This window comes from Protopterus annectens, chromosome 1.part0 (assembly GCF_019279795.1).
Source record: "Protopterus annectens isolate FY-2018-M chromosome 1.part0, PAN1.0, whole genome shotgun sequence".
NCBI lineage: Eukaryota > Metazoa > Chordata > Ceratodontiformes > Protopteridae > Protopterus > Protopterus annectens.
In genome coordinates this window covers 851,366,731-851,380,775 of record NC_056725.1, presented here as the reverse complement: position 1 = coordinate 851,380,775, position 14,045 = coordinate 851,366,731, and the positions used below count along the sequence as shown (strand labels likewise).

The 14,045-nt window shown below is 37.4% G+C and overlaps 1 protein-coding gene across 1 annotated transcript in view; it reads right to left on the bottom strand.

The window, feature by feature from the left end:
* The window catches only part of SNX9 (sorting nexin 9), a 1,114,799-nt gene that overhangs the window by 361,325 nt on the left and 739,429 nt on the right, over positions 1-14,045 (bottom strand). The window contains exon 7 of the mRNA XM_044063919.1: positions 10,409-10,493. Within this exon, the coding sequence (XP_043919854.1) occupies positions 10,409-10,493 (85 nt within the window). The remainder of the gene's footprint in view (positions 1-10,408; positions 10,494-14,045) is intronic.

The window sequence follows — 14,045 nt, the reverse complement described above, 5'->3', positions numbered from 1 at the left end:
ACACTACTCTCCCAGTAGAATTTAACACCCTAAAAAAATCACTATAACCAAATCATGTAATGCTCCACGTGCCTCTCTAAATTCAGATAATGTAGTTAAACTATGAAACCACATCCTACTAGCAAAATCAAAGTATCTGGTCCTGTAAATGCTACAGTTATCTTCAGCTTATCATATCAAACCATTTCTCTTCATTCAAAATTCAAAGGCTCCACAACTTGTACCAGTACCTGAATAGTTTTATTGCATCTCCCAGCCATATACATTTTTGATACTGCTCACCCCCACCTCTGTACTTCTAATACAACCTTTATAACTATATATATATATATATATATATATATATATATATATATATATATATACACACACACACACACATATATATATACATGTACATAAAATTAAGGAGCCTGATTTATACACGACCTCTAACTACACCATAAACACTTTCTGCCTTACCTAACCCCTTCCCTCACCTCCATTACTTTGAATCCCTAAGCAATAATCACAGTCTATTATCTATTTAACAAACCCAACAATGCACCTCTTCAAATGCTCAATTTTCATATCTACTAATGCAGGTATCTTTCATACTGGAACAGCTGTGTTTATTTTATGTGAATGTAATCTAATTAGCACATGAATGTGTAATTGTTAATGTAGATTACTTAATGTCTGTTCATGTATATCACTGAATGTCTATTTAAAAAGATTTGTAATATGTTGAAGCTTTTCCTCCTGAGGCCCTGCTAAAAAGGGTTGTTTGACTAAGCCAAATTGGACTAACCCAAAATTGATTGTACAATTAAGTCTTTGTTTGAAAAACAGTCCTACATGTTATAAGATTCATGGGACTTTTATGGAGACTAAAATTATGGTTAGAACCAAGATTTAGGATTTTTAAAAACTGGCACTGTTGATCTTTTTGCTAGCATCCCAAAATCTGATGACTTGCATTATTTTAACAGCCTTCTGCATTGTGAATTTCTGTCAAACAATGAGAACAATTTAATTATGTATTTCATGGAATTTGTCTTGTACTGTAATTTTATTTATTGTGATAGTGAAATATAAAGGCAAACCCAAAGTGTCACCATAGGGGCAGCTTCCACACCCATGTATGCAAACGTACTATATACAACTTGGACAGAAAATTTGTGTTTACTTCTGTATTTTTTAAACACTGCAAACATCTTTCTTCTATGGGAAGGTAGTGACAAATTTCACCACATTTTTGAAATTTACTTAATTTACACTTCATTTCAATAACTCTAGTATTAATTATACCTTGGCACTAACAATAAATTGGTTGGTTGTATTTTCAACATCTACAAGAAGACCACATTTATTAATTCTAACATTTTAAAGTTTCCACACCCCTCGTCCATAACAGAAGCCTGGTCAAGGGACAGTATATTAGTCTGGCATGAATGATCATCAAGTAAAGTACTGGTTGAGGAGATGGATAAACTGACAAATATGTTTTACAAGAGAGGATACCCCAAGACCATTGGAGAAGGTATAGCAAAGCAAGTTGTAGAACAATGGCGTTCATATTACAACCCCCTACTGGGGAATTATTCAACAGTAAATACACCAAAAGTATTAATTACCCCAATGAATTTAATTCTACACAAAAAAAAATCCTCTTGAATGAGTGATGGTTTTGCAATACAATGACGAGGTTGACATTATAAAGCACATTATCAAGAAGAACCAGAATATTTTAAGACCATTTCAACCACTGTAAGTGGCCATCCTCATTTTGTGTATAAAAAAGCTAATAGCCTGAAGAGGTTATTCAAAAAAGACCCTTGAAACTTTGCTTTACCAGCTATAGGTGGGATAAGGAAGTGTGGGCAATGTAAACAATGCCACAATATTTATAACGGGGAACTCAGAATTGGGATCCAACAATTTTAAGGTCAAGTTACAAAGTGATAATTGTGGCACTAAAAGTGTGGTATATAATGTGGTGCGTTTTTCCAGTATAAAAACTGGAACAAGTTGAAGCACTGTTTTAGAAAGGGAATTTACAAACACACTTAGGATATAACAACCAAGCCAGGTAACAACACACTGTACAAGCACTCATTAGTTTGTGCCACATTCAAAACGTTCCACATTGCTATTGACAGAATTACTTTAACTCTAGAGGAGGTAGTTGGGAAACCAAGTTGGAATATAGAAGGTTAAACTGCCAGTTAAAATTGAATGCCATGAAACCACCCAGGTTAAATGATAATGTGTCAATAGCCCCAGTTCAAAAAATGAGGGCAGCAAAATTATGAAAATTGAGGAGGTATTCCTTTAAGATGTGCATTTCATATATACATACATACTTTTCAGGATGTTTTAAGATGTTTTAAACATATATTTTTATATACATATTTACACATTTTATGTACATTCAGAGATTTTTTAATTTCCACATACATATTTAAGGTTTATTTTTGTCCTGGTTTGTGTCTGTTTAACTTCCACACCATATGATGACTTGTGGTGAGCTGCTTCATTTGATAGATTAATCAATTAAATAACTCATTTGACGAATAAAAGAACTTAGTATGTCTAAGGGAATGGTATATATTGAAGTTTCAGTTGTCTCTGTTTAGTTCTGAAGAAGTCCGAATAGCATATGGGATGAAAGCGCTTAACAACTTGTATTATTATGTTAAAGTACACTGAAGTGGATTACTTCAATTAAATTCCTGGCACACTTTCTGAAAAAAGTGGGATTCCTCTACACATCTGTTTTCTTTTTTTTTTTTTTTTCTTGGTTGCTTGTCAATGTGTACCTGCTGTTTCTCTTGTCCCCCCCCCCCCAGGATGATCACAATATTAGATGCTCAAATGATCACTGCTGCAATAACTGCTCCTCCCTCCATCCATTTCCCTTTTTATGACACAGTGTTGTCCCTCGTTTTAAGTTTCCTAGCATTGCCTCCTTCTCTCTCTTGGCACAAAAGCTGTGAAGGGCTTAGAGTCTACATCTGTCTTTGAGCCAGCTCAGCTCGAGCAGACAAATGGTTTGAGCATGTGGAAAGTGCCCTGAAAGCTTTGGAAGCCGGCCATCTGTTACATCCTTAGCAGGATACAACCCATATAGTTAAGGCTACTGCAGTAGTGATCCATATGTTGAACATGGGTCAGATTCTAAGCAATGGAGTGCAATGAAAGGTAAATGCCACTGAATTAATTTTATTCCTTCATCCCCTGATTCTGTACATCTGCTGAAAACACAGTATACAGGGGTACAATTCTAGTGGACAGGGGATACAGTATGGATAAATGATGAGTGTTAAGAAAAGAGTTTAATTAATATGGATTAACAAATTCTAAGATAAGCTAAGTTGTACTTTCACTGGACTACTGAGTATTCTTAAGTGGAGAAAAGGCTAGCATGTTATCATGTGTTACTAATAACATCACTTTGGAAGGAATGCTGTAATGTGCACATTTTTGTACACACATTCCTTTTTAAGTACGCTCTTTGATGTGTTTACTTGGTTTGACGCAATAAAAGTTGTAGAAAATAGCTGCTTTGTTTAACCTTAACCTTAGAATCTACACAATTAACAATATTGTGCAATGCTCTATGACAAAAAAGAATATTTCCTACAATTCTTAACGGCTTTTGTTTACCTCCTCTATACTTATTTACTGACTTCAGCGAGGAAGTCAGTGCACAAACAGTATCACTTCAAATATAAATTTTTAAGGAAATCACCTTGCTTCAGTCTGTAAAGGCATATAAATGTGCAAAATCCTTCTAATTCAGTTACACCCATACTGACATTTTTCAACAGAAGGGCAGTGTTGAACTTAGTGTTAAAATATGGATGTGTCTGAGCACGTAGTTTACACAGTTATCCAAGGCTCTAAATTAAGCAGCAAAGGGATCAGCATCACCATCTTGAACATAGTAAAGTCAACACTGGAATTTAAAAGCATCCATTTTAGCTATTCTAAGCTTAATAAGGCCCACACAGTCTACAGTTCTACATCCCAAACAGTCCGAACAAAGAAAATGTAGTTCAAAGAGTACAAACATGTTTACATTGGTACTAACAGGGTGCTGAAATAGATTTAAACATCAGGCAACGTGTGTGTGTGTGTTGATTTATATTAGTAGTAATAATGCCTTTAATGCCTTATGGGCTTACCTGTTAAAAAATAAAATGAGAAATTAAAACAATTTTGTTTTAGTGTCACTTAAGACTGAAATGCAAGAAGACAACCTATTTGTGAACAAAATCAGGCCACACTTGAACAGTCAAGAAACACTCAAGCTGTCATGGGGACATACAAGTGAATAACATCAGCTAATTAGTGGGAGGAGCTGAAAAATAGCATTCCTCATTTAACTAGAAATATTTGGAGGCATCTCTATTTAGCTGGAGTGCTTGTTGCTTGTTTGATTTGCTTGCTGTACTCTGCCTGAATATTGTTGATCTCGGTCTGCATTTTATTTCAAAATGAAGTTTTTCATTCAAGGTTTGGTTACTTCTATTTTTTTATCTTTTTCTTATATTACAATTGTTTTAAGTTTTCTGTTCTGTTGGAGTTTTAAGAGGCCTTGGCCAAAGTTGGTTAGAAAAGTTAGCAAAGAATTTCTTTGCAAACAGTGAATAACACCAGCTAATTAGTGGAAGGAACTGAGAAAACAGCATTCCTCATTTAGCTAGGAACATTTGGAGGCATTTCGCTTGCTTGCTGTACTCTGCCTGAATATTTTTGATCTCTCATTTTATTTTTTCCACCCACCCATCCAACTGTTATATTCTTAAACGTGGTGGCCTTTTGTTGTTCACCCCTACTATAAATTTGATTTTGGACAATCCTCTCAGTCCCATTTCATCAGCTCATTCTGCGGAGTACAGAGAGATCAGTTGGGAAGGCCCACTCTCTTAACCTTGAATTGTCTTCGGTTTCTTCCCTTCCCACTTAACTTTAAAAAAATGCACTTTATTTAGCTGCTTTTACTGTATTTGTGTTTCTTCCTACTTTATTTTGCTTTTGCGACTTGTTCTTAAAGTGTTCAATTGCATTTATTATGCTGCATTTACTGCTGCTTGTTAGTAGCTGATTAAATTGCCTGTTATTCTAAGCCTCTTAACTTTTCATTTAAGCACTTGGGCTTCAGGCCAATTATTTTACATTAAGAAGTTTGTGGTCTGAGCAAAATGAAAACAGCAACAGTAATTCCCTTGCACAAACAGGATCCCATCAACCGACCCTGGGAACTACAGACCATAACCCCTAACCAGCCTTATCTGCAAAGCCATGGAGAGAATCATCATGGACCTTATCAACAAAGACATATGTGTGACTTTCAAACTCTTGAACTGATCCAGTTTGGCTTTGTTAAGGTTAGATCATGCTTATAAAACCTGGGGGACTTTTTCAAGAACGTCAACAAAGCCCTAGATGAAGGCAAAACAGTCCACACAGCCTATCTTGACTTAACCAAGGTTTTTGACACAATTCCACACTCAGGCATCATTGAGAAACTCACCCAGCTGGGAATTAACCCACAAGTCACTAGATAGGTAGCCAACTGGCTCACTGACAGAACACATACAGTCAATGTTGGGCATTCCACCTCTACCAGCAGACCAGTTACCAGTGGTGTACCACAAGGAGCTGTGCTGGACCATCTACTTCTCAGAAGTCTAGGTGAAAATTGATGGCCTGTGGTTTACCAAGTTCACCAACAACTGCAAACTGGGTGCAATCATTGAGTCCCCCAACAATACTGACATACTACAAAAAGGGCTTACACAGACAAATGATTATTGCCAAAGCCACAGACAAACTACATACAAAGAAATGCATCACTATATCCTTTTCGGCATAGGGGAAGTCCCTGCAAATTACAATGCTAGCAGTACCCCTTACCTCAAAAACCCTGTGGTGAGAGATTTGGGACACAGGTTGATAGCAACCTTAACTTCAATTGTCATGTGTCCACAGTGGTAAGGAAGACCTTCTACATTGCACGTCATATGTAAAGGCATCGCATCCAGACCTAAGGATGTTTTAACTCTCCTTATTCATCCCTCATCAGACCACTAATAGAATTCAATGTTCCCTTCTGTATGTACCTCATCAGACACCTGCAACAGCTGGAGAGACTTCAGAAGTTTCTCATCAAAATAATTCAGGGCCTTCAACAAATGACCTACATGGACAGACTAAAGGCCTTGTCACTGTACTCTGCATCTTATAGGCTGCTGAGAGGTGACTTGTGCCGTGCCTACACAGCAGTCTCGAACCCTGCCCTAACAGAAAAGTTGTACCTCCACAAATCAAGTGGGACAAGATTCACTCACTCTAGGGATCTTAGCCTAGCCTGCAACATTAACAGGACATGCTGGAGAGAGACATGTCTCCCAGAGATTGCCTCTCCTCTGGAACAAGCTTCCAATTCACATAAAACAGAGCTTCTCAATGACCCTATTTAAATGTAACAGACAACTGGATGGGAGATCGTAAATTCACCCCGCGGGTGTCACCTATGTCCCTCTTGGATAAGGGCAGTCGGTGTTGATCACAGACTTGCTCTGCAAATACAGACCACACAACTTGGTCAATAAGGGAACAAAGGTATAACATGGCTAGGATTATAAAGGCCCTAGGGCCAATAGCCTAGAAACCTCTTATGAACCTATAAGTTTTATAAGGGGCACATGTAAACAGGAATCACAGGAGCAGCAGAATTATGACTTACATTTCTCTCATGGAGAGAGAGATGAGTACTCAAACATTAGGTTGTAGACAAAGAATATACAAGTAGGAGACCAGTCCAGATGTTATCAACACTGTTGCAACAATCTGTTTGAGCAGAGGAACTGGGCAGGGTGTCTTCCTTCCCCTATATTACTTACATTATACAGGTCTACTCAGGATTCTTTGGTGTGGATTAGCAGTTTTACATTTTCAGCAGTTTGTTATTTGCATTATATTTAGAACCACTGGCAAAGAAAATAAGGGACTCAAAAATGTAAGGATAGAATTGGTACGGTAATCAAGAAAAGTTGGCTTTATTTGCAGTTGATATTTCAACCTTGATAAAACCACAAAAGGACATTCCAGTGTTCTGGAACATTCTGAGACAGTTTCATGTCTTTTCAGGATACAAATTTAATGCAGATAAAACACAGGCAATAGCTGTAAACTATGTGGCCACACATGAACTTGTTCAGCAGTACCCATATTTATGGGCAAACGACAAAATGAAACACTTAGGAGAAGAGATTAAAAGGATTCTGTCATGGAGAAAATGACATGTGGGAAGAGACCAAACAAAAGAAAATACAAAAACTGAGAAAATGGAAGCTCTCATGTATATGTATAGAAAGATACAAGCACTGAATTTTTTTTTGGCCCTTTTAGTTTTATACACTGGTCAGGCATATCTTTATTAACCAGGGGAGAAGTAACGGATAGCAATTAATAAAAAGTTGAAAGATTTTATATGGGAAGGGAAGTGGGCAAGAGTCAAATGGGATAAAGTGATCCTTTCAACAGAAGAGGGGGTTTGGAACTACCTGATTTTAAGGGGTATTTCAGGCCTACACATTTATGGCTCAAATACATAACTCAAGCTGAAAGTTCTAATTAAATCTGGAAAGGAAAGTTGATGAAACAGAGGGAATTTCAAGAAACAGGGAGAGACTGGAATTTTGGCTGCAGATACTTATAATACCAATAACCATACAGAATATTACATTCACAAAGTAGCAGAAAGTATTGTAAGAACTAAGCCAACATGGGAATAGAGAAAAGGAGATGCTGCCAATACGGATGACTGCAATTAGGGGGTGCAGAGAACAGGCAACGGAAGCTAGAATTTACTGGAGAAAACTGGCAAAGGAACCAAAGTATTGGGAGCAAAGAGAGAGAGAGTGAGAGACAGAGAAAGGTAATAGAATGGGAAAAGGTCAAGAATTCATTTGGACTGCAGGCTATAAATCACCCTTTTTATCAAGGACTGATATCAGAGCATAGGCAAAGAGAAAGAAATATGGGGATACTAAGCAAAAGACCAGCACTGGTAGAGTTTTTAGTCAAATCTACAAAAGCAGCTGCCATTAAAAAATGGATTAGTATAGCATATAAAATATTGGATAACAACTATAGGAATCAATCAGAGGAGATTAGAAGGATTGCGAAGAGAGACTGGATAAGCAATTCACACAGAAATAACAAGAGGATATATGGAAGGCTCCCAAATATGCACAAAGTCTAGAAGATTTAAGATCTTTGCTTGCAACTGTTTGCATAGGTATTTCTTATACCTCAAGCAGACACCAAATAATTTTACCTCAGGAAGACTGCAAATGTAGGTGTGATGGAGAAAAAAATAATTGGGAATATATATTTTTGCCAGTGTAATGAGTTAGCAGTCTTTAAAAATTCCTTGCAGACTACTCTGTCTGAAACACTAGGTGAGCAAATTAGTATGTTGTTTTTCTTTCGGCTTTTCCATGTTAGGGTTCGCCACAGTAGAACTCCGATCTGCTAATGACTGGCAGTTGATTTTTATGGTGCCGAGGTGCCAGCCCAATGCCCAACCTTCACCGAAGGCATGCCCATCACGCATGTTTTTCGAATGCCACTCGACCGCAGGGAAAACATGCAGACTCCACACAGAAGGCGCTCCAGCCGAGAATCGAACGGGAAAACCTCTTGCTGTGAGGAGACAACGCTACCGCTGCACCACCGCGGCTTCAAATTAGTATAACTAAGGAAATTATTTTTATCTGTGATACAGAAATGGAATTGCCTAGACATAGTAAGGCATTGCTGAGTTTAATTCTGGTAGCTCCCAAAAATTTTAATAGAAAATGGAAATCAAAGTCTAAACTAACTATACTAGAAGTAATGAATATAGTGAGAGATAGAAAAGAACTGGAATTGGGATTTTTAGAAAAGGGTAGGACCAAATTACATAGAAAAATGGGAACTGTGTGAAAAATACATGCAGAATAATGTTTTGGAGGAGGAACAAGGTTAAAAGAAGGCAGGATTTGATTGAGTTATGTAACGTTTGACTAACAGTGACAGGATAGATTATAAGTGATGTACAATGCTGGCAACTGAAAGTATGTTAATATAGTTCGCTTTCATTTATATAAATGTATGACTGACTGCCCATGTCATAAGTGATCTTTCAATAAAGATGTTTCTTGTATAATCCTGTTGCAACAGTTTTCTTTGAAAAAGATCTTGGATTAACAGGTATAAATATCCACTTAAATAAAGATGCACTAATTCTGGCCAAAACTGCTTAGCAAACCACGGAGATACAATTTTTAAATGTGCTGTACTCAGTGACATTTCTCATTTTGCAGAGAAAACCCACACCAAACAGATAAAGTACTTAATTCATGACGTAAATATGACACTAGATTTTTTTTTTTGTTTAATTTTTGGTGATATACAGGTCGCAAAAAAAAAAAAAACCTCTTGTAATGATGAGTCAGCATATTCCAAGTTAAAACGGCAGTGCCTGTAACTAGTCCACCAGGTACTTAAACTTTTAATATCAGGGGCTGCCTTAATTATTCACTTGATACAAGCATTACACTATCAATGTCAACAGGATATTGTTTATTATGATAAACATTTAAATTCTGCCCTTCATAAATAAAAGTCAGTGTATAACAAAACACACAAGTTCTTTACAAAAATTTTGAATTAATACTGAAATAAGCATCCTCATTTGTCCATGCCTCCTAAAACAAGTACATAAAACCCTAGAGTTTGAAAGCAGATTCAAGTATTAATGTTTTATGTTCACCCAAATGCAGGGCAACACTTATCACTAACAGATCCCAGATCTGTAGAAAGAGCAGGGTGAAGGGACAGTTGCTGCCCCAGGCACATGATGTTCTGGGGTGCAATCAATTGATCCCTGCAAGCAAGTACAATTGTGATCACTTACATGACAATGTTTGAGGATATACTTTGCCACAGATTAGCACAGGTATTTAACAAGTTCAGCAAAGAGCTATTACGTAGCTACATAAGCAACTTGGAAGAATTTGTGTTTTATATAACAAACAGCTAATATTTACATACAAATATAAAACAGTTCTTTGCGCACTCTGAAGACAAGTGAAGAAACTACCAGGGCACCAACTGACCTTGCTACAAGTCTGCCAAATCTCCTGCCTAGTAAGCAATGATGACCATCGTCTTTAACAGGACAATATTTACATAAACAAAATTAAGTACAATACCATTTTAATACACTGGAAATCATATACATTAAGTAAAAAGATTTAAAACACATGGGTATTAAATGTATGAAGTGAAAGAAGTTTTTGTCCAAATACCATTGCATCTCAAAAAATACAGCCTTTCCACATACTTAAAATAAGTTATTTCAACTTACAATGATAGAAAACCGTTCTTTGGCTTTCACTGGCTGCTTTGACAAGAGAAAAAGTTCAACACCGGATTTGGAAAAACCTGGAAATCTGCACACAAAAAAAAAAAAAAAACAAACACAATAAAAAGACATGTTTAGTTACAAATACCTGCTTGCTGCAGTTTCATACGCAGTCTGTATCTAAGTACAAATATCTCACCAAGACACAAAAAGATGTAATGAAGTTGTCAGGCAGTGGCATCCTTTAAGTCTTCAAAGCAGGAATAAGGTATACAAACAAATCTAATTATTTGTGTAGTTTTTATATGTCACCTTCATTATTCTTGCCCTCGGAAGAGTGGGTAGCAGATCACACTGACTGTTAATACAAAATCAATTAATGTCATGTATTCCAACTAAAACATTTTTCTAATACAGGTAATCCCACTCCTGTCATTCAACACCTGGTCTCCTTTGTCCAGACAGAGTTATCTGGACTTCGGTATAAACAGGTACAATTGGATTTGTCCAGCTTCAGAAAGAAAAGCAAGGACAGATGGAGAATAGAATATCCTGGAAAACGCATTGCTTACAAATATAAGCTACAGTGTACTAAACTAACTTCTCAAGGGGAAATACTTTTATCTCTTTCAAATGTACTAAGAAGCAAAATGAATATACGAGTGAGCCAGCAAAAAAGGTAAATGTATCGAAAGTGCTGCGCGCTTGTTTACATCACTAGCTGCTCAAATACAAGGTTCAACAGAGTCAGTTTTAGCATATTTGCTCCATATTGTCGATTATAAACTGAAAAAAATATGCCACAGAACAACAGCTGTTGGGGGGGGGGGGGTCCAACTGTATATGGGTTAGGTGTACAAATCTGAAATTGGTGGCTACATCATGGACCTAAATAGTGGACTTTTTTCAGCAAATTCCTCAAGGAGGCAAGAAAGTAAAATGCTACTCACAGAAACAGGACTTCAAGAGAGAATGTGCGCACTGAAAATGCACTATTGTTCTCAGACTATCTGGCAGTAGCTCTGTAGGGCATACTTCTCTGACACAGACATACTCCTCTGCAAACAGTGGGAAGTACAGCAGCATTTTGTTTTTCAGTGGGATGAGCAAAAAGCAGAGGCTTTTAGGAATCCATAGTTAATATTTATTCTTTAATCATGGGAATCCAATGGTTTACTATCAAAATGCTGAAGTTCGGGTCAGTGAATGCGGAAAGTCGAGCATGAGTTTGTCGACTTCCGCGTTGCCGACCGTTAGGATATTGAGCTTACATATCAGCGAATGCAAGTGTGCATTCGCTGATATGAACTCGATGTTCTGAGTAGAGCCGCAGTACAGTGCGAATTGGTAAATGTATTCCTTTCCTCACTGTAGTGCTATCTCGCTTGCCCCCCTGCTAAAACGTTAATGAATGTGTAGGTGTTTAACATACGTTTGCACCTACACTGCGATTATGTTTGAATTTCAAAATTAATGTCGAATCCGTTGATGTCGATCAACAGCATCGACCTTGTAACTCATTAGTATGCATGTAGGATGATGTCAGTTTCGGAATATCGACTGTTCATGTATATGAACATCGATATTTTGATAGTAAACTGCATTTAACAGGCCACAATCCAATCTTATAAGCAGGGTTCATCTTTTTCAAGGTGCAACACCTACGTGTCTAAACAGAACCTTGCTGCATCAGCTTTGTTTGTTTTAACCATTGTTACTACTTTCAACAGGTACAATCAGAATGTCATGACAATGCTGGGATGGAAAAGAGCTTTACCACGCATCCAGGCTTTTGTGAGGCACAAACCTGGGGGGGGGGGGGGTCCTGTTCTCCACACACAATCCACCCACTTATGACATGGCATTTTTAAAGAAGACTTTGGAGGTGGTGTACATTTCAAATGTGTGTTGAACATACATATATACACCCCTGTTAGCAGTGAGACTGACACATAAGAATTTATTTGGAAATAACGTCAAATATATTTATATACATATGTACCTGCTTTTTAAAATAAATGTATACAATACTCTAATAGTGCACAGAGAAAAAGCCCAGACTAAGGCTCAAGCTAATACCAGAGGGATTAGAAGCTCAGGTGACTGACAGAGCTGACAGGGAAGGATGGCCATGCTCATTCTTGGGGGGGGGGGGGGAAGACACACAGCTAGCCTTGTACTGCATATGTCTCTTGTAAGAGGGCCTACTATGCAAATATGCAACCTGGGAGTAAGTGTCAAGCTTAAGCCACCAGTGGGTGCTAGTTAGCTTTTAATGGAGTGCCCAAATAAGTTATTTCACATGAGGGGTGGGGTTTGGCCATTAGAATTGCCCTCACTTGTCAATATGCTGTCACGGACACAAAACTCCTTCATGGCTGCCTGAATGGTGGCCTCCTTTAGACAGTTCTCACCTTTGTGTGAGGGAATCCAATGTATAGGGAAAAAATGGACTATAGCAGACAGCTGGAGGGAGTCTTGATGGTCAGCACATATATATATGCACTTGCCAGCCTAATATCTACTTGTTCTCTTTTACTGCCTAATAATAATGCCCGGATGATGTCCGTAATTTTTACATTATCTTTGTTGTGTTTTAGATTTGTTAGTGTTAATGGGAAGTTTAAAAATGGCAACACATTGCTGTCTCTGAATTTTGTCAATTCTCTAGTTTACTTTTATTTCTTACTCTTAAGAGTTTGCACATTGCCAATTTTTTTATCAAGCTATTAAAATGTTATTTAATATACAATATAGCTGGTCCTTTTCCTGTAAATTTTGTTTAACTTCTGTCTGCTAGTCTTTCACTACTTTGTAACTACATCATAACACCAAGGTGCGTTGTGTGTCCTTGTACAGAATTACACTTATGATAAAGGGTGACACTCAAAATGAATGGTGTGTAGGGCTTTCTTTCACCAGAACAAAAACATGTCTGAAAATACTTAATGCTAATTAGTGAAGATGTTTATGACTTTTTCATAGTTCTGTGGTGTCTTCACAATATCTATTTTTCTATTCAGATGAATACTGTAAACACTTCAAAGGTTAATTGCTGCAAACACTTTAAAGGTTAACTTACAATTTACTTCAGAAGCCAAATCTGCAATTCAGAAACATCACACAAGTTCTGCCAAAGTAAAAGACTTGCAAATACTCATCATACTGGCCGATCCATGTGAGGTTCCTCTACAGTGAGTGGAAAACTTGGCTACATCTTTTTGCAACCCACTCCTCACAATCTTCAGCTCCCGCACTGTCACACTAACATACTCCACACTAAATACTTGTGTTTTTCTGTCACAATGCTGCAAATAAAGCAACCTACACAAGGGGGGCAGGGCATAGAAAGGGAGGGAAAATGTACCCAGTGCAGAAGGCCCTCAAAGTCATCTGACATGGTGAGTACTCAAATTCTTGGCACATCTTCCAAACAGCAATCTGCAGTGGCTGAACCACTTTTAAAGTATCCTAAATGAGTCTCATATTGCGAAAGAAGCCTTATAGTTAGACTTCAGAACATAATGCCCTCCCCAAAGGATGTTTTTTTTTCCTTAAGCAGAGATCCAAAGAAGATGCATTTAGTAAAGGTACTCACCAATGATCAGGTGGATATTGCTCATATTTGCCATAAACATAT